The 21964-nt window shown below is 44.9% G+C and overlaps 1 protein-coding gene across 3 annotated transcripts in view; it reads left to right on the top strand.

Annotated features, from left to right (window-relative positions):
* The window catches only part of RNF213 (ring finger protein 213), a 55727-nt gene that overhangs the window by 18344 nt on the left and 15419 nt on the right, over positions 1-21964 (top strand). For all 3 annotated transcript variants that reach the window (XM_067308362.1, XM_067308363.1, XM_067308365.1), the window contains exons 21-45: positions 488-705; positions 1264-1404; positions 1659-1820; positions 2280-3420; positions 5224-5417; positions 5606-5758; positions 6467-10060; positions 11155-11291; positions 11627-11722; positions 12184-12302; positions 12621-12743; positions 13562-13641; positions 14480-14627; positions 15054-15189; positions 15662-15850; positions 16298-16437; positions 16877-17031; positions 17408-17620; positions 18036-18214; positions 18622-18742; positions 18857-18957; positions 19227-19406; positions 19954-20117; positions 20213-20315; positions 21071-21185. In XM_067308362.1, the coding sequence (XP_067164463.1) occupies positions 488-705; positions 1264-1404; positions 1659-1820; positions 2280-3420; positions 5224-5417; positions 5606-5758; positions 6467-10060; positions 11155-11291; positions 11627-11722; positions 12184-12302; positions 12621-12743; positions 13562-13641; positions 14480-14627; positions 15054-15189; positions 15662-15850; positions 16298-16437; positions 16877-17031; positions 17408-17620; positions 18036-18214; positions 18622-18742; positions 18857-18957; positions 19227-19406; positions 19954-20117; positions 20213-20315; positions 21071-21185 (8102 nt within the window). The remainder of the gene's footprint in view (positions 1-487; positions 706-1263; positions 1405-1658; positions 1821-2279; positions 3421-5223; positions 5418-5605; positions 5759-6466; positions 10061-11154; positions 11292-11626; positions 11723-12183; positions 12303-12620; positions 12744-13561; positions 13642-14479; positions 14628-15053; positions 15190-15661; positions 15851-16297; positions 16438-16876; positions 17032-17407; positions 17621-18035; positions 18215-18621; positions 18743-18856; positions 18958-19226; positions 19407-19953; positions 20118-20212; positions 20316-21070; positions 21186-21964) is intronic.

Genomic DNA, 21964 nt, shown 5'->3' with positions numbered 1-21964 from the left:
TGTAAGGAAGTAGCCCTCTAAAACACGTACATGCCACCACAGTCCTGTGCAGCCCACAGTAGCTAACCTGCCTGATAGCTGAACTTGGTGTAAGGGATTGTAATAGCTGCTGCTGTTCTGTTCAGAGTGGTTATTTAGGAGAACAGAAGCCATCCATTTAACAGGACATCAGTGGTCTGTCTAGTTATGTGTCTGTCAGCTCAGTTATCTTATGTGCACATGCATGCACACATGCACACCCCTTGCACAGCCGCATATGTGCGGTGTCCGGCTTCCATCCTGGCTGTGACTCTGCTGTTTATAGCAATGCTGAGAACAGCCAGGTCCAAGGATGTCGTTGATATGGATGAATCACCCAGTAAAGTTGCTGGCAGGATGGGTGGAAGGAAGTTGCAGGAGATTCTCCATCTTCTGCAAAAAGGGATGACATGGGATTGCAGTAAAATTGCCTCAATTTTTTTTTCTTTGTGTATTTATCTCATTTAAGATATAAATGAGCTGAAGGTATTCGTAGACTTGGCTTCCATCTCTGCTGGGGAGAACGACATGGATGTGGACCGTGTGGCCTGTTTCCATGATGCTGTGCATGGCTACTCCTCCCTGCTCTACGAGCTGAGGCAAGAGTCAGGGTTCAATGACTTCATGTACTGCTTGAAGAAGCTGTGGCGAGCGCTGGACAGCGATGAGAATCTTCCCAAGAAACTGGTGAGTTCTGCTGGAGCAGTTCTTCTCTGCATCTTACTGTATTTCTGCCTTCCAAGAGTGGCCAGAAGACTGACTGCAGAGGGCAAGTTGCACTTTTGTGAGGGCATCACAGAAGTTCTTCCTTTTTTGGAAGGAAAATGTCTTATGCTTCTGTGGCACGAAGATTCAGTGCAGCAACAATTAGCGTTGTAGCAAAGATTTTGCCAGAGAGTTACTGAGGCTTTAAGTGTGACATGATGCAGTTTCAGTCTTGCAAGAGTTTGATGCAGAAGGGAAGGCAGATGACTGGGAACTGTCTTATTCCTTTGCAGCAGGGCATGTTTCTACAGCAAGAGGCTTTGAAGCATTGCAAGCTTTACTTGTTCTGCAGCCCAAAGTGTTGATACAGGACAGCTCTGCTGAAAATTCAGGCTGTGGCCAGTAGTCATTCCTTTCTGCCTTCCCCATCCTGAGACTCTTATGCCGGTCTAAGCTGTCTGTCCTGAACATGGATGTAATCCTGGAAAGACGTGCCAAGTCAGAGTGATTAGGGCAATACCATGTGCTCTCTCCCTGCAGCATGCTTCAGCTCAACACTTAGAATGGTTGAAAACAGTGAAAGAGAGTCATGGGTCTGTGGAATTGTCATCACTGTCACTGGCAGCTGCCATCAACAGCAGAGGAATATACACTGTCAAAGCACCGGCTGATGGCCAAAAGGTGAGGCTGCTTGGCTGTCCCTCCTCTTGAGCTGCCGCTATGTCAGGCTGCTGTTTTCTGAGGAATATCTCCTGCAGGTAACACTGCTGGTGCATCAGTGATTGGCAGAAACGTGCTGTAGTTTTTCTGCCCCTTTGCACAGTTCCTTTATGGAGGCTGCTGCCTTCTCAGCACTCTCCTTGCAAGGCTTAGCACTGCCTCAAGAGTGAAACCTCAATGCGCATCAGTGCTGCTGATGACTTATTCTCTGGCAGGTTTCTTTGGATAACGTCCTGCACTTCGCCCTCCCAGGAAGCTCTGTGGATAGTAAAGCATTGCGGAGATACTCTCTGGAGGAGCTCCGTGAACTGCAGAACAAACTGATGCTCATGTCAGCAAAGGGAGAGCAAGGCCTGGAGGTGGAGAAGTTCTCAGAGGTCAGATTTCAAACCCAGTGAGTTTTTCATGTTGAGGCTGGGGTTGGACTTTGCCCTGAACATCAATTTTTTTAAGACTGTGGTTTACAGCTGAGCTGCTGGGGATGAACTGCAGCAGACAGATGTTCATGCCTTTTTGGTTCCCTGCTAGGGTGGAACTAGACTGGAGATGGGACAGGGGACTGGTACCCTCAGTCCTCTGGCTGCACTGGGGATGCTCCTGGCTGGGAGAGTTGCTGTGCTCTTGTAGCAATGTGCGGACTGAATTCCTTACTGGCTTCTAGGGGATACTCTCATTAAACAGCCACAGGAAGCCTTTTATGCTGCAGGGCCTGATGCACCTGGCCCAGACCAAAGCTTTTATTTTGATTGAAAGTCTTCCCTGTAGTTTCATGACTGGGACTTGTCTTGGCAAAATCAGCTTAGGTTTTATTTTTCTTATTCTCTGTCCTCACGCAGATATTTTCCAATGTCCAAAGACTTGCACAGTCCTTTATAGACCTTTATTCAGCTGGGAACACACTCTTCCGTTTCTGGCTTGCCCACGTATATTGCTCACCCAAAAGTGAGTCATGTGTTCTCATAGACTTCTCCTTGGCACTGATCCCAGTGCTAGAAGGGCAAGGAGAGGTGGCTGCTGTGCTCCCAGGGCTCTGCAGAAAGATGGAGAGTTTCCTGGAGAGATGGAAAACCTTCATGTATGAAAAGCGATCCCAGCACTTCTACTTGAACTACTACACTGCTGAGCAGCTGGTCTATTTGTGCACAGAACTCAAGAAGGGGCAGCCCAGTCAGAATGCCCTGATGATGCTTTCATTCCTAAAACACGACTGTACCAATCAAGATGTCCTTAGAGCCTCCAGGAGCAGGGTGCCCACCAGCTCAAGGAAGGCTGTTTCTGACTTACCAGCAATGCTGGATGGGGAGAGGGACCTGACTGCACGGCTGGAGTGCATCTGGGAGCGCTACATGAGCAACATGAGTTCCTTCCTTCCGAACTGCCTGGATGTCGATACACTTGGCAGGTGGTTGAAAAGTCTGGCCGACTTGGGGAGAGAGCATGTCACACGAGACTTTCCGCAGGATCTTCTGCATGTTGGTCAGCCCAACCTCATCACGTGCCCTCGCTCTGAAGTGCTCACTTCTGCTCTGGCCATTTACATGAACAGCCCCTACGAGCCCCTGCCCACTTTTGATGAAGTTCTCCTGTGCACTCCTCAGACCACTTCCGAGCAAGTGGAGCTTTTCTTCAGGAGGTGCCTCTCTCCTAGCAGCAGAGGAGAGAAAATTTACACCATGCTGTATGCAGATGAGCTAAGTTACGATGTCAGCTCCAGAGCAGAGGAGCTGTTCCAGTGCCTGCAGCACTACAACAACATGTATCGCCTAGTCATTCTGTGCAACTGCAACAGGGAACACAGCTACATCCCATCTGTCTTCAGCCAGTATAAAGTGCACATGATCCCCCAGAGGCCCCTAGCTGAAATCCAGAGATACCTTCAGGACCACTACAGGGTCACTCAGCCTTTAAGCTCAGCTGCTTCTGTGTTCAAGGACAACATGTGTGTTGGGATTGTGTCTTCCAAGAGAGCTGGAGTGGGTAAGATGTCACATGCAAAGTGGGGTCTACTGAGTCTTGAAAACTGGGGGGGGGGTCATCTTGCCAGGTTTTCTGCATTATTCATAAGCGTCTAATCAAAAAGAGTGATTCAAATTCTTCATAGTCAGTGGGGTGAGATGATGGCTCTACAGACAGCTCATCTTATCCTGGGATAGGCATCTCCAGAGGTGATTCATCTTGCTAATCTGACAACTGTCTCTTCCTAGTGACTAGAGAGAAAGCTTACATCATTAACATAAACTAGATGGCAAATGCTGGATAAGATGAATCTGACCTCCTAAGGTTAAATGTGCCTGTAGGAAAATGTGTGTGAGATGGGAACAGGGGTTTTAAGCCTGCATATTTTTCCCATATAGAGAATGATTGCTGACAGTCTCTTTAATGCAAAAAGCTAGAGGGCATTAAGTGAAACTACTGTGTGGCAGACTCAAAAGCAAACAGAAGCAGGTGGTTCTTCAAATATTATGTAGTTAAACTGCGGAACTCACTCACAGGATATTGTGAAAGCTAAAGTTTTACACAGGCTTAAAAAATTATTGGATGTATTCATGAGAGAAACATCCCTCAAGGGCTATGAAACACAAATATATCTGGCATAACAGTTCCTGAGCTGCAAATCACTGGAAAAATACTCTGAAAGTGTTGCTGTATGTCAGCAGTGTTCTCACCTTGTTCCTTAGTTGTTGACCTCTGTTAGAGGTTGGCACTCCAATAAGTGCTTTGGCTGTCCAGCTGTCTGTGTGTGCTGTGTTTCCTGTGTAAACTTTGCATGCACTAGAAGCAGTTCAGACTTGCACAGGAGCAGCATCAGACCTTGCTACATCCTTACAGCTGCCACACTTGGGCTTTGGTGGAGCACAGCCCCTGATGAAAAAGGTCAGGTTCAAAAGGGGAAGTGTCCTGCACTGTTTTCATGGGCTTAGTGGGAAAATCCAAAACAGTTTTGGGAATAAACTGCATCCTTTGTCAAACTTCAGAAAGCCAGGGCAGCTCTTGAGCATCATCTGTAAATGGCTGCTGCCATAGCTTCAGTCTGGAAAGCTATAAATCCATCTTCTTCTGTTGCTGTTGTTGTGTTACAGGCTTTTTATGCTGCTGAGGGTGAGTTTGGAGCTTTCAAAAGGTTGGAAGACACTTGGTGCTCCACCCAGAGATTTCCATAACTTGGAAGTGTTCATGAATAGGCCTACCGTAGTGAGCTCCTGCACTAAAGACAGCATAAAGGGTGTGATGGGACCCCAAGCCACCATGAACAATTTCTCCGTTCTCCATGTTAACCTGGGCTGGGTCATCACAATTGCAGAACCAACAGGCTACAGGCAAATTACAAACAGCAAAGCTGAGTCATTGGCTTTACCCTAGTATTGCCTAAATTAATTCCCACAGGATAGGAAACTTGAGTGCTTTTCTCTTTGGCTGCTTCCACTTTTCCCCCTGTTTTGACCTTAGAAACACAGCTGCGTAACAGAAAATATTTGAGTCCTAATAAAGAGTAATGCCTTTCTTGGTGGGTCTGAGCAGAACAGGTCATGTGGATGATGACTACCTTCAGTAGCTAACAATAGCAATGGTTTTGATACTAGGCTGCAACCTGCAAGCGCTCTAACCAACTTCAGACTTTTCCCTTCTGGAATGTTTTTGGAAGTTTCAAAAGCCTTGGAAGGATATGGGATTTAAGCATGTGACTTGTATTTGTCTTTTTGGTTTTTTTCTTAATATGGCCCTAATATGACCTATTCTATACTAATTGCTTTAATTCTTTTGGTGTTTGCATGATAACAGGAAAATCTCTCTATGTGAAGAGACTACATGAGAGACTGAAAGCACAGCAGCCTGACTGTACAGAACTTCTGAAAACCATCAGGCTAATTGAACCAGAGGTGGATGAAGATAAAGTGCTAAAATCTCTTCTGCCTTTTCTGAAGAGACAACACCAGCGAAAGCTCATGATATTCCATTTTGATATCACCTCTTCAGTAAGTGCATCATGCCTCACACGCACCCTTCCCCAGAGGGTCTGTGTGGATCCTTGCAAAAGTTGTTTCTTTAAAGCTTTTGTTTCTTAGTGAGCCTTTTTACTAGGACCTGTTCTCTAATCCCTGCATGAATAAGTAGCAATGAGTAAATAAACCGGAAGTGCCTTTCTCTCTTTTTCTAATGATAGGTACAAAGTGGAATTCCAGAGTTTCTGTTCAAGCTATTGGTTTTGCAGTATCTGACAGATATGAATGGAAATATGTGGCTTCGACAGAAATGCCATTTGTATATCATTGAAATCCTTGAGGTATTGCCAGCGCCAAAGAAAACAGCAAGACATGTATGTACACAGGAATACTTGATCTCTTTGAGTTTCTTGTCACTTTATGCACAGATGTTTGTATGCATTTGGACATGAGTTGTAGAGACTATAACCCTAAATAGAGTATAGAGATTTCCTGTTTGATTGGGGTATACTGTGCATCTCCATTATGAAGTGGTGTCAAAACCAGACAATAAATTATGCCTGTTGTGGTTTTCTTGAGTAAGTCATTACTGAAGGCCTGTTAGGCCCAGCTTCATTGGCCACACTCACATTTGTATGAAAGATAAAAATGCAAAATCCAATCTTCGTCATGTTACTTTGCATGTTTGGAAATAATAAATATTTATATGTAAATACCAGAACAGAGTGTAGAAGTGAGAGGGATAAAAAACAATAGTTTCTTGGGTTTAACTTTTTTTTTCTTTGAGGTAGCACTGAAAAAAGGGGTGGAGGAAACAAAGGAGTAGTGTTACAGGAAGGAAATTGTAGGAGGAAAAGGGATTAATTGTTGTGATACACTTCTAATGCATCACCGAAAAAACAGGAGGGGGAAAAAGTGACACAGTTGTATGGGCTGGCTGTTGTTATGCAGGTATGTCTGTGATCTTAGGCAGGAATCCTGGAAGAACAGATTAAATAAACTGCAGAAAATTAGAGCTACAGTTTAGGGCTACAGCTTTGATTGTTTGTTTGTTTGTTTGTTTGTTTTTCCCTCTACTCCAGATGTCACAGAGCCAGAAGTATAATTTCCTTGATGTGTTCCCTAAAGTAACATGCAAGTCTCCCAAGGAGGTACTAGAGATGGAGACGCTTGGGAACCAGTCTGGGGATGTTTCAGACCCGGGAATGGACGAGGAGGAATTTTGCAGTGAGGCTTTCCAGAGACCTTTCCAGTATCTGAGAAGATTTGACCTCGAGTACAATCTTGATACATTCCGTTATGAAGCAGACTCTGTAGAAGGGAGCCCAGCAGAGTGCCTACAACAGTTCCTCCTGCACTGCGGGATCATAGATCCCTCCTGGACCGAATTGCGAAACTTTGCATGGTTTCTGAATGTTCAGCTGAGAGACTGTGAAGCTTCCATCTTCTGCAATCCTGACTTTGTCCAGGACACTCTGCAGGGTTTCAAAAACTTTGTTGTTACCTTCATGATCTTAATGGCAAGGGATTTTGCAACACCGTCCCTAAACATTTCTGATCAAAGTTCGGGAAGCCTGTGTTCCAACATGCAGGACATCGCAGAAGATGATCTTCTTCCTTTCCACATTCGGAAAAAGTGGGAGTCTGAGCCTCATCCATATTTGTTTTTCAATGAAGATCGTGTGTCCATGACGTTCATTGGTTTCCACTTCCAGCCAAATGGCAGTGGTGGTGTTGATGCCATTAATCCTTTGAACGGCAACATTATCAAGAGAAATGTTATGACTTTGCAGTTGTACAATGGCTTGTTACTCCAAAGAGTTCCCTTCAATGTTCAGTTTGATCAGTTGCCCCGATATGAGAAGCTAGAGAAGCTTTGCATGATTTTGGGAGTCCCTTGGGTAACAGACCCCGATGAAACGTATGAACTCACAACAGACAATATGCTAAAGATCCTGGCTATTGAGATGCGATTCAGATGCAACATCCCAGTCATTATCATGGGAGAAACAGGCTGTGGGAAAACCAGACTTGTAAAATTTCTGTGTGAGATGCGCAGAAGCTGTGCAGAGGCAGAGAACATGAAGCTTGTAAAAGTTCATGGAGGTACTACTGCAGAGATGATTTATGCAAGCATCAAAGAAGCAGAAGCCATTGCTAAAATGAATAAGGAGCAGCATGGGTTGGACACAATCCTGTTTTTCGATGAAGCCAACACAACAGAGGCTGTGAGCAGCATCAAAGAAGTTCTGTGTGACCGCACAGTGCAGGGGCAGCCTTTGGCCTCTTGCTCAGGCTTGCGGATCATCGCAGCCTGCAACCCTTATCGTAAGCACACACCAAAGATGATTCAACGTTTGGAATCGGCTGGGTTGGGCTACCGTGTAAAAGCAGATGAGACGAAGGATAAGCTTGGCTCCATTCCACTGAGACAGCTTGTGTACCGGGTCCATGCACTCCCACCCAGTATGATTCCATTAGTGTGGGACTTTGGGCAGCTGAACAACTTGACTGAAAAAATGTACATACAGCAGATTGTACAGAGACTTACTGAACATGTCCCAATGAGCCAGACTGAAGCAGAGGTAATTACAGAAGTGCTTTTTGCTTCTCAGCAATACATGAGGCAGAGAGATGATGAATGCAGCTTTGTAAGCCTGCGGGATGTGGAGCGCTGCATGGAAGTTTTGAAGTGGTTTCACAAGCACAGTAAACTACTGCTGAAAGAGCTGGAGAAGTACCTTGCAGAAAAGAAAGCTCCAAAGAGCAATGTTGAGAGAAACAACATTATCTGGTCCTTAGTCCTGGCAGTTGGTGTCTGCTATCATGCATCCTTGGAAAAGAAGGAGGCGTATAGAAAGGCCATCAGCCGGGTCCTTCCACAACCTTATGATACCCAGAAAAAGATCTTGGAAGAAATCTGCCTGATGCAGGATTTATTCCTGAGTGGTGTGCACCTGCAAGACACCATAGCAAGAAACTTGGCCTTGAAGGAAAATGTCTTTATGATGGTGATCTGTATTGAGCTGAGAATCCCTCTTTTTCTTGTTGGGAAGCCTGGGAGCTCCAAATCCCTTGCTAAAACCATTGTGGCTGATGCTATGCAGGGCCAAGCTGCTCATTCAGATATGTTCAAGGAGCTGAAGCAAATTCATTTAGTGTCCTTTCAGTGCAGCCCTCTCTCCACTCCGGAGGGAATCATAGGCACTTTCAAACACTGTGCTCGATTCCAGGATGGAAAGAACCTGAAGGAGTATGTCTCTGTGGTGGTTCTGGATGAGATTGGGCTGGCAGAAGACTCTCCCAAAATGCCCTTGAAGACTTTGCATCCACTTCTGGAGGATGGCTGCATAGATGATGTCCCTCTTCCTCACAAAAAGGTTGGCTTCATTGGGATTTCCAACTGGGCTTTGGACCCTGCTAAGATGAATCGAGGCATCTTTGTCTCCCGTGGTGACCCCAGCAAAGAAGAGCTCGTAGAAAGTGCAAAGGGTATTTGTTTTTCAGCACGAGGGGCTTTGCAGAAGGTTGAACAGTACTTTCATCACTTTGCAGATGCATATGAAAACATTTGCAAAGCCCAAGACAGGGAGTTCTTTGGTCTGCGTGACTACTACAGCCTCATAAAGATGGTTTTTGCCTTGACTAAGACCTCCAAAAGGGAGCCGACACCTCGAGACATAGCTGAGGTTGTTCTTCGCAACTTCAGTGGTAAAGATGATGTCAATGCTTTGGAAATATTCACCTCACAATTACCAGAGAAAGGAGAAATACATGCTCATGATATCAATAGCATTGAGCTGGTGCGACAAAACATTTATAGCAGTGGTCAGGATGGTGAATGCAGGTACCTGCTGGTGTTGACTGAAAATTATGCAGCACTGCAGATTCTCCAGCAGACTTTTTTTACTGCTCGGCAACAACCAGAAATTATCTTTGGCTCTAGCTTCCCCAAGGATCAAGAGTACACCCAGATATGCAGGAACATCAACCGTGTGAAGGTCTGCATGGAAACTGGCCAAATGGTGGTGCTCCTCAACTTGCAGAACCTTTATGAAAGCCTCTACGATGCCCTCAATCAATACTACGTGTACCTCGCTGGCCAGAAGTATGTTGATTTGGGGCTGGGCACCCACCGGGTGAAGTGCCGAGTGCACCCAAAGTTCCGTTTGATAGTCATTGAGGAGAAAGATGTGGTGTATAAGCACTTCCCCATCCCACTGATCAACAGGCTGGAAAAGCACTGCCTGGATATCAATACTGTCTTGAACAAGGAACAAAGAGAAACCGTGAAAGAGCTGAAAAAGTGGGTGCATGACTTCACTGCCGTCAATACAGAAGAGCACTTCATGAGCAAGCAGAAATACAGCCCTTCTGATGTGTTTGTGGGCTACCATTCCGACACCTGTGCATCTGTTGTCCTGCAGACAGTGGAGAGGCTGAAACCAGTGTGTCCTGCTAGTGAACTCATGCCACGCGTGAAGAGAGAAGCCCAGCTGGCGCTGCTGAACTGTGCCACTCCTGATTCCGTGATCCGTCAGTGCGACGCTGTGGGTTTGTTTATTGCAGGTTCTCCGGCGGATATATATTTCAAGGAGCAGCAACACACATCTTTTGCAGATTTCCTCCGAGCTCACGTCCACACTGGGTCTGGATATCAAACGGTCTTTACGGAGGTAAACATCCTGCAGAGTCCTCTCTCAAAACACCTAACTTGCGCTGTGTTAGTTCATGCTGCTAGAGCTGCGCTATGGCTACACCTGAGGAAACTTGGTAACGGCCTTGCCTTTCACTCAGTGCCCCCACGCGCAGAGGTGGGCATTTCAGCAGCTGTGTTGCTGCATCTTGAGATATCTAATACCGCTGCTGTGTGTCAAGCGGTGTTTGATGCTTCCTGGGAACAAGTGGAGTTTTAAGTGGAGTGGGAGTTTTAAGTCGGGCAGCTACTTGCATCTCTTTACATTGAAAGTAGTTCTGTCTCTGCTTACACAGCCAGCAAAACAGGCTACTGGTTGCAGAAAAATTGAACCCGTAAACAGAGAGTAGAGCAGCACTGCAAAAGGATAGAGGGTAGCAATTCTTCTTGCTCCCAGAAATATGAAGGGCAGCATAGTTGTTTGCTGTACAGGATGCTGCTTCTAGATTCAGTTGACAGGAGCTCTGAATGTGATGTGGGGGGCGGGAGGGAGGAGGTTGTTTGGTTGCTTTTTTTTGTCTGCCTCTGGTCATAAAGATACAAAAGACTTTAGCCACAGGGGGCCAGAGATCTCATGGGCCTTTAATGGGATAGTTCTGGTTTATTCTTGTCTAATGCCAAACAGAAGAGCTTCAGCTGAGATTGGGTGGAGAATTTCTCCCTCTCCTGTCTCATGCAGAGACAAACGTACTGTCTCTGGGTGCTGGACTCGCCGCTCCCTGCGAGAGCGCTGCGGTGAAGGTAGCCTCGTGGGGAGGGTGTGCTGCAGGGGCTTGCAGCACAAAGCACTTCCATTTCTGAATAAAGTCTTGGCTGCCCCGGCTCAGGTGTCCCACAGCCCCACCTGAAGCAGCACCAAAACAGTTGTTGTGCCTGGCTACCCAGCAGTGGCCCTGGGCTGGTATAAAAGCCCATGTTGACTGTTTGCCTACTGACAGGCCAAATAAATGGCTTTTGGGGCGCAGTCCAGCTCTGCAGCAAGTTAGCAGTGTCTGGGAGCACAGACCAGCAAGTCTCTCCTGCCTGCCCGCTCCGTTCCTAAGCTAAGAACAAACCTGCATCTTGCACTCCCAGGTCACCACCTTCTCGAGGCTTCTCACCAGTGCTGACTCTGCTTGCCTGGAGAGAGAAGTGCAGGGTAAAGCTCAAAGGCTTCAAATCCTATCCCTGCAGCAGTTTGACACGGAGTACTCCTTCCTGAAAGGGATCCGGTGAGTCTGTTTCTGCCTTATCCTGCTCTGAATAGGCTGTCACCTGGGTGGAAGATGTGTTGGCAGAACGTTTAGAGTAACACATAATGAGAAGGGAGACAGGAGAGGCCGTGCTGTGATGAGCTGTGCACTGGCTCAGTGCACACAGTGTCAGCTCCATCATGTTGAGGCATGAGATTTGTTTTTAAAATTAAACCATCCCTGCAGGTTAGGTGTGTTAAATGTCTCTATCTGGGTGCAGCAAGTCAAAGCCAATGTGGAGTGACTACTTCTGCCATCTCTTACATCTTGTTTTTACACTTGTGACTTCTTTTAAATCCCCTTTTACCCTTTAGAGATTTCCTTGATGCCACGTCAGGAAATAAAATCCTCATCATTCAGACAGACTTTGAAGATGGCTCTCAAAATGCCCAGCTCATCGCCTCAGCCAAGTAAGTCAAGGGAGAAGTTTTTCCAGCTAGCTGTTTTGCATGGTGACTCCCCACCCCCATTTTGTTATTAGTGTCATTTTTCAGGTTTTCAAAATCAGGAATATGTACTCTGTTCGTGCTGTAGTAGAATAAAACTAGAAGCACAAATTGTTCTTTGAATAATAATAAAAAAACCCACATCAGAGCTGTGTCAAATTAACAGATAATCTCCTTTGTCTGAAGTGTGAGTTGTTGCTATTAACCGGATAAGTGCTGAAGAACTGAATAACAGAGATATCTTTCAAGGCATAGCTAGAGGTGATGGCATCAGAACAGCTTGCTAGGAGAAAGGAGTAAGGGGAGTGGAGCGACTTATGTCTCTTCAAGGGAAGAAGAGCATGTCCTCTCTCTTATCAAAGAAAGATTTGTGGCTTTGACTTTTGTCTCATGGTCTGCTAAACAGCATTTCCTCTTTGTTTTAGATACACAGTTGTTAATGAAATCAACAAGGCGGACTTGGGAGAAGCCTCCATCTTTGTTTACTTCATTATGAAGCTTTCCCGGATGGAAGGAGGAACATCCTACGTGGGATTTCATGGAGGTGGGTCTGGCCATACGTGGCTCATCATTGTTCGTTTGGCTTCAGGCAAGATCTGCTTTCACCAGCAAGTTTTCTGCTGTTTGCACTGGTTTCTAAGAGCCTCAAAGCCCCTGTGGCATGCATGGTCTGTCAGTTGAGGTAGCATGCACTAGCACATCCAGAGCAAATTGCTGCTTTCCCTTTCTACAGCAAGAAGTGAGAGTAAGTGAACTCTGAATGTCAACTGCCAGTTCACAAGTACTGGGAGATGATTCTTGGGAAGCTCTTCTAGAAGAGCATGCTGTAGACATGAGATGACTTTTTGTCCCCTGTCTTTAGGACTATGGCAATCGGTGCATATAGACGATCTCCGCAGATCCAAGGACATGATCTCTGATATGACTGCCCTGAAGGACCTCACCATCAGCCAGATGTTCTGTGAGGATTCAGATAAAACAAAAGGTGAGCTAAATGCAGGTTACTGCTAGCTGGTAGTGTTGATACACCAGTGGAGGAAAAGGGGAGATAAAGAGCTATTCCAAATTTAGTACTAATGGACCCAGTGCCTGGTACAATAAATCTAATGATTTCTCCTGCTCAGCTTCTAATCCTTGTAGGGGATGCCGTGTGGCTGCAGACTTATATTTGTATTTAGTCTGTTACCTCTACAGACTGCAAGTTTTGGGTCATTAAATAAATTTGGTAGATTTCCCTTTTTCTTTTGACACAAATGTAGTGTTTGTGCTGCTGAACACCCAGAGTGCTCTGTCTCAGCATGGGAGGCAGCAGATGCTGCATAGCAGGGCCCAGAAGGCAGCCAGTGTGAATGTGACAGCTCAAAGAGGTGTGCTTACACTGCGTGTAGGGAGACCACCAACAAGTTATTCCAGAGAGTCTCTCAACTTGGATGAATGTAGATTTATTCACCTAAACCTGGAGGAAGATTATAAAAGGCTTTTTCTTTCCCCCTCAGTTTTTCCTACAGTCTCTCCTCTTCCACCATACTGCCTTACAGGAGGCAGAATACCGCTATGAGGACTCTGTTAGAGCCTAGCACATAAGCTCCAAGTGTCATATTTCTTCCAGTTCTTGCTGCATGAAGATTGGCAGCCTTAGCAGTGGTAACTGTTTAGAGCGCTGCATCTCAGCTAGTTGTGCAGGTGATAATGAATCTCTAACAGATGTTCTGCTGCTCTAGGACGCAATCCCTAAATAAAATCTTATCTGATCACAGCAATGAATTACTTCTTTCTAAAAAGAATTCTACACCTTGATTGCAGCTCTTTCTGTGAATGGAGAAGAGCAGGAGGAAACAGAGATGGAGGTTGAAACACTACTGCCAGAAGCAGAGAACTATGAAGTAAGTTCAGAAAACATTTGCTTGCTTCTCAGCTGTCAATATGGCTTCCTGCCCTTTGTCATCCAAAGGTGCAATGTACCTTTTACATCCACATTCACCTGAAATCCGTCAGGAATATTATGTTAGTGATGTTAATGATTAGACACAAATTCCTCCCCATTCCCCAGTCAAAATGAGAGGCACTAAAGCAGCAAACCATTCTAAGGACTCTCCAATTCCTTAGCCATTTCATATCCCTAATTTTGAGTCACTGCCATCAGTTTTAAAAAGCTTCTGTTGTCTGTGCACCTTGAAGCTGAGAGCTGTGATTCTGAACCTGCCACTGCAGCTACTTGTGCTTGTCAGTCGAGGGGTGCGTTTGAAGCTGGAGTTGGCTGTGGACTTTGCTGTGCTGCAGCCCTGTTGAGGCTGCCTAGTGCTCCCTGACAGTACGTGATGCTGCAGAATGCTCAGTACCGGAGTGACTGCATGGGGCTTTGCCCCCCTAGTGCTTAAACATCTCCCAGGAAGTGGGTATATCCCCTCAGTCAGGTTTATCATTTCCACTTCCGTTTGAACTGCTGGGTTTTCTTCCATACAGGAATCTTATCTTGCCTTCATACAAATGCTGTGTTGCAAGCCAATTTTAAGGGCCCACAGAAGTCATATCATTTACTTGATAACAAAAGGAGAACTTAGATTTGCAGCTTGGGATGAGAGGAAAACTGGGAGATGAAAGAAAAGTGGCACAGGCCCTTTCTAGGAGAGCACTGTAACCATTTGAAGAGGGATATGTGTTGCGGGGCAAGGATATGCAACTGAAGAATAGTGAACTTGTTTTCATGCTGTCCCTGGGAAGGGTGAAATCCTGGACACCACTGCACTCCTGAGGAGCTGTGTGCAAAGTGCTGTGGGGATGCTACGGGACCAAAATGAAGACTTTAGTCGTAGCACAAGGCGAATTGAGATTCTTCTTGGCTTTCTGTCCAAAGAGGATGACTTGAGAGGTATGTGCTCCCTAGCTACAGCAGGTAGAGTCCCTGAGCATTTGGGGAACTACCAAAACACGTAAGCTAATCCACTGGTGCCCCAGAATATAGAAGGAATCTCTGCTTTGTAGCTTGAGAGAGAGATCAGTGGTCCTTGCTATAGTGTTGACAAGGTAGCTGGCCCAGGTGAATGAGCTCTCAAGAGAGTGTGCCTGCACTCCAGTGAGAATTTGCTGGAGTCTGTTTTGAACCTGCCATTCCTTTGGGGGCTGTAGGGCTTTTCCTGGAATTCTGGGTCTTGACTCTCTATGGCCATGCTCTGTCTGGTGGCTGATTTTCCCCTTTGGATGATTACTGAAACAACTGTAAAATGCTGTGCTTCGTGTGATATTTGGGTTTTGATCCAAAGGCGATAGAAAATGCAAGGCCTCTGGTGTTTTCTAGCCTCTTTCCTGAAGGTAACAAAGAATCGCCTTTCCACCCTTTTGAAGAAGCAAGAAGAAAATTCCTTTCACCTAAAAAACTGGGTGCTTCGGGAGGCTTCCAACCTCAGTGCTCTTCAGGAGGCAGGCACCTTCAGGTGAGGACAACAGCAATATCTCGTAACCTGCTAGCTTCCAAGAAAAGTCTGCCAATGGCAACTGCTCAGCAGAGACAGCAGTTTTGTGTAATCTGAGTATTTGCAGTGTCAGTCTCAAATCTGTGCTGGAAACTCTCTGGGAGTTTTGTCCTCTCCTGGCTCCTGAGGGAGGGTGACACAGCTGAATAGACTGTTCTGGAACAGGAATGCATGAATGCACAAGTGCTCTAGCGCTCTGAATGGAACAGTGGGGTTACAGGAAAGGCACAAGTGAGAGAAGGGTTGTGGTGGTGGTTGTTGTGTTGTGATGTCTGTCTGTCTGTCTCTTTTTTTTTTTTTTTTTTTTTGGACAAGATTAGGATTCTTTATCACACATACATGTCAGCAGTTTCTTAGGAAATTCACCTCCTGACTTGCAGATATCATTGCTCACCTTCCCTCTGAGTTTCTTTATCTCTTTCTGCCCCCAAAGGCACACCTTGTGGAAGCGAGTCCAGAATGTGATCACTCCATTCCTGGCTCTTCTGATAGCAACTGTAGACAGAAATGGCAACCTGGAGCTGTTGGTCAGGCCAGCAGCAGAGTGGGTGACAAACCTGTGGATGTTCATCTTCAGTGATACAAAACTTCTGACCATCCCTTACAATGTGGGTAAGAACAGGTGAGCCACTGTAGAGAGCCACGGGCGGGCTTGGCTGGCAGCACTGAGACCAGGCCAGCAGCTGCTTTAAATCCATATGGGAGATTAACATGCTGGTTGATTCCCTATGCAACAAACAAATGGGGCAGTTATTAGTGAATTTAGAAGTCTTCTCTTTTTCTACCCAATCCTGTGTACTCCTGGGCTTTGCTGTCTAGGTCTTGGCATGCTCGCACTTTTCACCCATCCCTTTTTACCCACGTGCCCTGCTATTACAGCCCTTTTGCTAGGGAATGCTTACTGAATAAGTCCTAATATTACATAGTTGTCAGGAAAGGCTGTGTCAGTGAGTCTCAGTTCTTCCCTCATCCCCTTCTACAGCTAAATTCTTGGTTTCTGGTGCTTCCTGCCTCTGAATGCATTTCCCAGGCAAATGCTCAAAGCATTAATGACCTTTTAATCTCCTAGCTCTCAGACAGAGATAATTCTGGTGCAGAGCAACATGATGGTGTCTGCTGATGCTGGGAATGTGATGCCCTTCAGCTGGAGGATAAAGGAGTACTTGGATGACATGTGGTTGGAAGCTCAATACATTCAAAGCACTGAAGGTGAGACACTGGCTTGAACTCATAAGGCAGAGCAGCTCCATCCTTCTGCCCTGTGAACTCCAGCTTGTCACTACCACTCCTCTACCTTCCTGCAGCCCTGGAGTCACTTTCAGTTCCTCTGTGCTTGTATGACCCAGCAGAGTTTTGTGCACCTAACTTTTCTTTGTGCTTCTGAATATTAGCATTTCTCCTATATTCTGTGCCCTTGTATTGAAAATATTGTGAAATTATCAAGAGTTAACAAGAAGGTGATATCCAGTAAATACTAGACTGGTTCCTGGGCTGAGAAGGTCTGACCTCAAATTTCCTGTTAGTGCTCTGAATGAGGTAGTGTTATATGCATCAGTTATTAACTTGGTATAGTCTCTTTAGGATAGAAACTGTGTCAAACCCATCTTCCTCCTAATATTCAGCTTTTCTCTGCATCCTTGCTTTCCAGATGAAGCTGAGAAGTTTGTGAACATCTTCCAGAGAACTCCTCTGGGAAAATTTATCTCTGGTCTGACTGAAGAAGAAAGGAACATGCTCTTCCAGTTCTATATCACAGACTTCATTGTCTTGACCACTGGTGTGTCCTCTCTAGAAGAGCTACAGGTCAGTGTCTGGAACAAGAATCAAGAACCCTTTGGACAGGGAGAGCATGATGCCTGTGAGCATGCCCTTCTGTATCAATCTCACCATTTTGTCAGTTAAATTCCCCCTCTCAGAGACAGGCTAACAGCAAGCTAGCCACAAAGCAAGTGCATTTAACATGAAATGGCTGCTGAAATTGCTGAGGCCTTACTCAAAAAAGCACTTCCACAAGAGCACCTATAAAAACTGCCACATTATTTAAGACTATCTTCTTTGTAAAGTACTGATTCCCTTATTTCAGAGGCTTTTATCAGACTTTCTGATACAAAATGACTTAAAACTATTTTTTCTTTTTAGTTCTGATTTTATTTAACTTTGTTTTCTTCTAAACTTTCAGTGTCTGCAAACTGCCTTCTTATCCTGCATAGAGGAATGGAAGGCAACATCTCCCAGAAGAGAGGAGACAGTGCCGTCCTTGCCCTGGGTTCACCTTGGATACAATCAGTTCAAGAGTCGTCTGCAGAACTTTTCTAGGATCCTGGCTGTACATCCCACTGTGGTGGACCACCTTATTGACCAGGAAGGATATGGAATGCCACATTCGGAGATGGTAGAGTCGCTATCAGACATTTTCTGTTCCTCAATCCTAGTAGAGAAAAGCGCTTTATCTTTTCTGATTTAGCTAGTGTTCAATCTCCTTCTGATTTCAGCTTCATTAAAGAGTGGGAAGCACAAGCCCAGTCAGGATCCCTAGTATTACGGATAGTCTGCTATATTATCATTCTTGTAAACCTGTCCAGCTGTACTAACAGTATTATAATAGTTTGACATGCTTTCACGTGATTTAATAGGATGTGCTAATGATCTGAGTCATAAGTATGCAAATTCCATAGTTTAAGAAATCAAATAAAACCTTATTCAGTACAACACCTGCTTTAGCAAACTAAACTGAAAGCCCAAGGTTCATAAATAATTCTAAAATGCAGCTGCAATGTTATACTCACACTCTGTGTACGCACATCTAGGTTTTAGATGTATTAGCTGCAATGGTGTGTGCCGAAAAGTTGGAGAATCAAGTGCAGACATCCAACCTGGAGATGTGGCTGCAGGAAGTGAAGAATCTTCATATGCCCATTGAATTTCTTTGTAAAGAAGATTTACAGAGGACTGGAAGTCGGTGCCATCAGCTGCTAAAGGAGCTGAAGTATGTACCCCGAATCTGCTAACAATCTTAATCTTATACCTTGCTGTTAAGAAGAATATCAGTACAGACTGAAAGCTGCTCTGGTGCTGCTGTTTTCAGACTAAAATTTCACAAACCTTTCCTTACTGCTAGGCTGAATTACATATCAAACATCAAGAACCAGTTTTATTTGGTTGGTTGGTTTTCTTCTTCTCAGCTTATGTGGATTCTCTTCCCCCAAGTCTAGCTATGTTACCCAGTTTATTCCAGCTGGGTCCAGGGCTTATTTAAAACTCTCATTAGGTTGCTGTTTATCAGCATTGTGAGATCATTAGACTGACCTGATACTGCACTTCCCTTCCTCCTCATGCATTATCAGCTCACAACTCCTAGTTATACTTCTTGTCATTATGCTTTCCTTCCCACAGAGTCCATTGGAATCGGGTTTTCTCTATGTCTCTGTTTGTGCAACATGTGCTGTTTGGTATCAACTCTCTGATGCCAGAATTTGAGAACCTAATGAAAAGATACACTTTGCTTCTTGCCAAGGTAAGCTAAGATATAATTTCACCTCTTCCCCTGTTTCCTTTTGCTGACTGTGTGAATTTTTGTCTGGAGTAGCAGAGCTGAGTCATTTAACTTTGTCCTTTTTTTTTTCTGCAGTGTTTTCAGCAGGATTCAGACATGAAGCGTCATCCAACTTTTATTGCAGTGATGAAAGTACTGTGCCAGTGTAAAGAGGAAGTCAGCAACAGGCTCTGCAGGTACCTTCACCGAGACAAGTTGTAGGTTCTAATAGCAATATTGCCTATGTTGCCTCCGTGTTTTTGGGCATAGGGCAGTGTTGCATTCAGCATGCTGAAAGCCAGATGAAGAGCAGTAACTTCCATTTTATTCCCCTCCCTGAAGCTGAGTAGTTAACCAGTAAATCTGACATTATCTCCTCTTAGTCTAGTTGCAGATGAACATCTTTAAAGGCTTTTAGTAAGACAACATTGAAACAATTGTGTTCATTGCTGTTCCTGAATTACAGATATGGTGTGAAGCCATGTCCAATCTGCCTGAAGGAGCCCAAGGATCCAGTATGTCTTCCTTGCTGCCATGTGTTCTGTCTGAAGTGCATCCAAAGGTGGCTAATACCAGCACAGATGCATTGTGCATTCTGTAAAGTTGCCATTGAGAATGTTGATTTAACTGTCTCCGAGGAGCTCAGGTATTCCATCCCGTCCAAGGGGGAAGTGTTGCACTGGTGGACAATGGGGCTGGTTGTGTTAGGAAATTCTGACTCGCTCCTCTGAAGTTGTCAACACAAACAGAACAGGTGGAAGAAACTCTGCTGAGCTGTTTACAGGCCTGGAGCAGGTCCTGTCCGTTTTCTGCTTATTATTTCAAAAGAAGGGAGGAAGTTGCCTTGCCCCGTGTAAGACTGTATTCATATAAAACCCTGTAAAGCTAAAGCACTGTCAGTGGCTTAATCAGGCAATGGAACTGCTTGTCACCTTGGATTGCTTTGTGATAGCTTAGCAAGAAACTTGCAGTAAATGTATCTGTGTTACTGATAACTAAGATCACAAAAGGCAGTGCGATACAGCCTTCACAGACAATACTGTTGAAGCGTTGCATGAATCAGGGCTCGTGGAAAGCTGGATTGGAATCTCACTTTGCTGGTGATTTTGCTTGCATCTGCTTTGCTTCACCTGTTACTTAACTGGTTCTGTGTTTGAATATCTTTGTGCTAATGTTTCTTACCCTTCTCCTAGTACTGCCATAGCAAGAAATGCCCTGTTCCGGCAGAGATGCAATAATTTCTTCATAGATGTAGTCACTACCATGTGTTTCAAGGACAACGAACCTCCTGAGGCAGCAGTGATACAAGAGCTGCTCAATCTGCTGTTTGTTCACCAGGACCTTTTGAAAGGTTCAGGTGAGCACCCTTCATCCTGACACTTAACCTCATGGAATCAATTCTCTTGCCAGTTTCTCTCACCTGCTAATCCTGTCTCTTCTTTAACTCCGCAGATCATCCTGCTGTCTACACAAAACTTCTGTCCCCGTTTAATGATGAGGTGGATACAACTCCCATCATACGCTCAGTAATGCTGAAACTCCTCTTGAAGTACAGGTGAGCACAGTCAGACAGTTGATAGAGGACTGTGTGTTACATTGGGGGGTGTAGTTTGGTTTGGTTTTATTTTTCATGACCATCCTGATTGCTCTCCTCACTTCCATGTTATTCACTAAAATTGAATCTTTACAGGTGAAATTCATCCTCTGCCTTTGTATTGGTCATGCAGCTTGGCTGGCTTGCATGTAGCTTGTGTGAAGTATCAGATTAGTCTATACCAAGGTTTACCTAGGTATTCTTAACCTAAACCTGGGCTGGGAAACCTAAAGAACCTAAACATGGATGGCTTGGGAAACCTAAAGAAGATCGCTAACTGGCTGACATATTCTAGAGCAGGAGAGCAATATTCATGATTCACAGCCATTTAATCAGGAACAGGATCATCTGTATGTTTACGCAGACCTCTCCATTTGTGCAAGTTCCCCTAGCCTCTCTTCACAGTCAGTGCAGAAGAAGAGGCATTTCTGAGGTGTGATTATTTCCTAATTCAGATGCCTAAAATAGGTCAGATGATTTATGTCCTAGAAATGCTCATTTCTCACTGTTGATGATGAAAGCCTATCTTGGATGTGAGTACGAAGCTAGGTGGCATCAGTCAAAAGCCTGCATAGTTGCTTTTCCATCTTCCAGATGGATCTGAAGTGACCCCTACCTGTCGCACGGACATAACTCGTAGTTAGATCATGATTTAGGACACAAGTAGTAGCCACAGCATTGCAGTTGTGTGAAAGGGATGCTTCTCTCTCCTGTAGCTTCAATGAAGTGAAAAATGATGTGCAAGATTACCTGTTGCGGGTAGAGCAGAGCCAAATCCTGGAGAAAGATGATAAAAAAGAACTCTACTTGCTTTTTGTCAACTGCTTGGAGGTAAGACTGCAGGGTGGGGAAGTCCTGGACAATGAAACTGTTACAGAAGAGAGTCAGGAATAGAAATTCTTCTGTAATTTTAGTTTAGTTTCTTATGTACATAACTAGTTGTCCAACTAGAAAGCCCAAAAGTAAGTTTATATTGAATCATTTGTTCAGAACTGTTCTCCAGTAGCTAGCCTTGCTTTCCCTGGGTAAGCCTTGTGTTTGCAGCATTACATAAATTCTTCTTTCTTGTTTCTTTCCTTTGTTTCAGATTGTTTGGACAGGTGCCTAAGAATAATTAGATGAGGCCAGACAAGACCCAAACTACAGCAGTTAAGAGTGCAGCAAGCAGGGGGATTTCTAACTATAGCTGTGGAAAACTGGCACTTTCTTTGCAAGACTTTAGATGATTGTGCAGAGTTGTCCCCTTCCCTCCCCTTGCATAATTTTTAACACTTTGGACAATTTCAGACAAACTTGACAGCAGGGTAGAGGTTTCATTTCCTCTAGTTTTAATTAAAATAGTGACGTTGTAGATAAGAAAGATCCAAATTTGTGTTCTTGCTAAGAGAAAGACAGGTAGAGCTTTGCATCTTGAAACATACTGTGCGTGTTTCAGCATGTGTTTGGCCAGTCAGCATGCTCGTAACTCTCTTGCTCAGCTATATGCTTAGGGAATGTGGGAGAGAGCTTGGGCATATTGCCCAAGAAGGTGTTAGGGGGCATGACAGAGGTGAAGATAGGGACCTGGGGGATCACAGGTAGGAACTAACGGCATTGGAGTGGAGTGTGCG

Source organism: Apteryx mantelli, chromosome 19, assembly GCF_036417845.1.
Source record: "Apteryx mantelli isolate bAptMan1 chromosome 19, bAptMan1.hap1, whole genome shotgun sequence".
Classification (NCBI taxonomy): domain Eukaryota; kingdom Metazoa; phylum Chordata; class Aves; order Apterygiformes; family Apterygidae; genus Apteryx; species Apteryx mantelli.
Note: the sequence above shows the minus strand (reverse complement) of the source record. Positions and strands in the feature narration are given on the sequence as shown.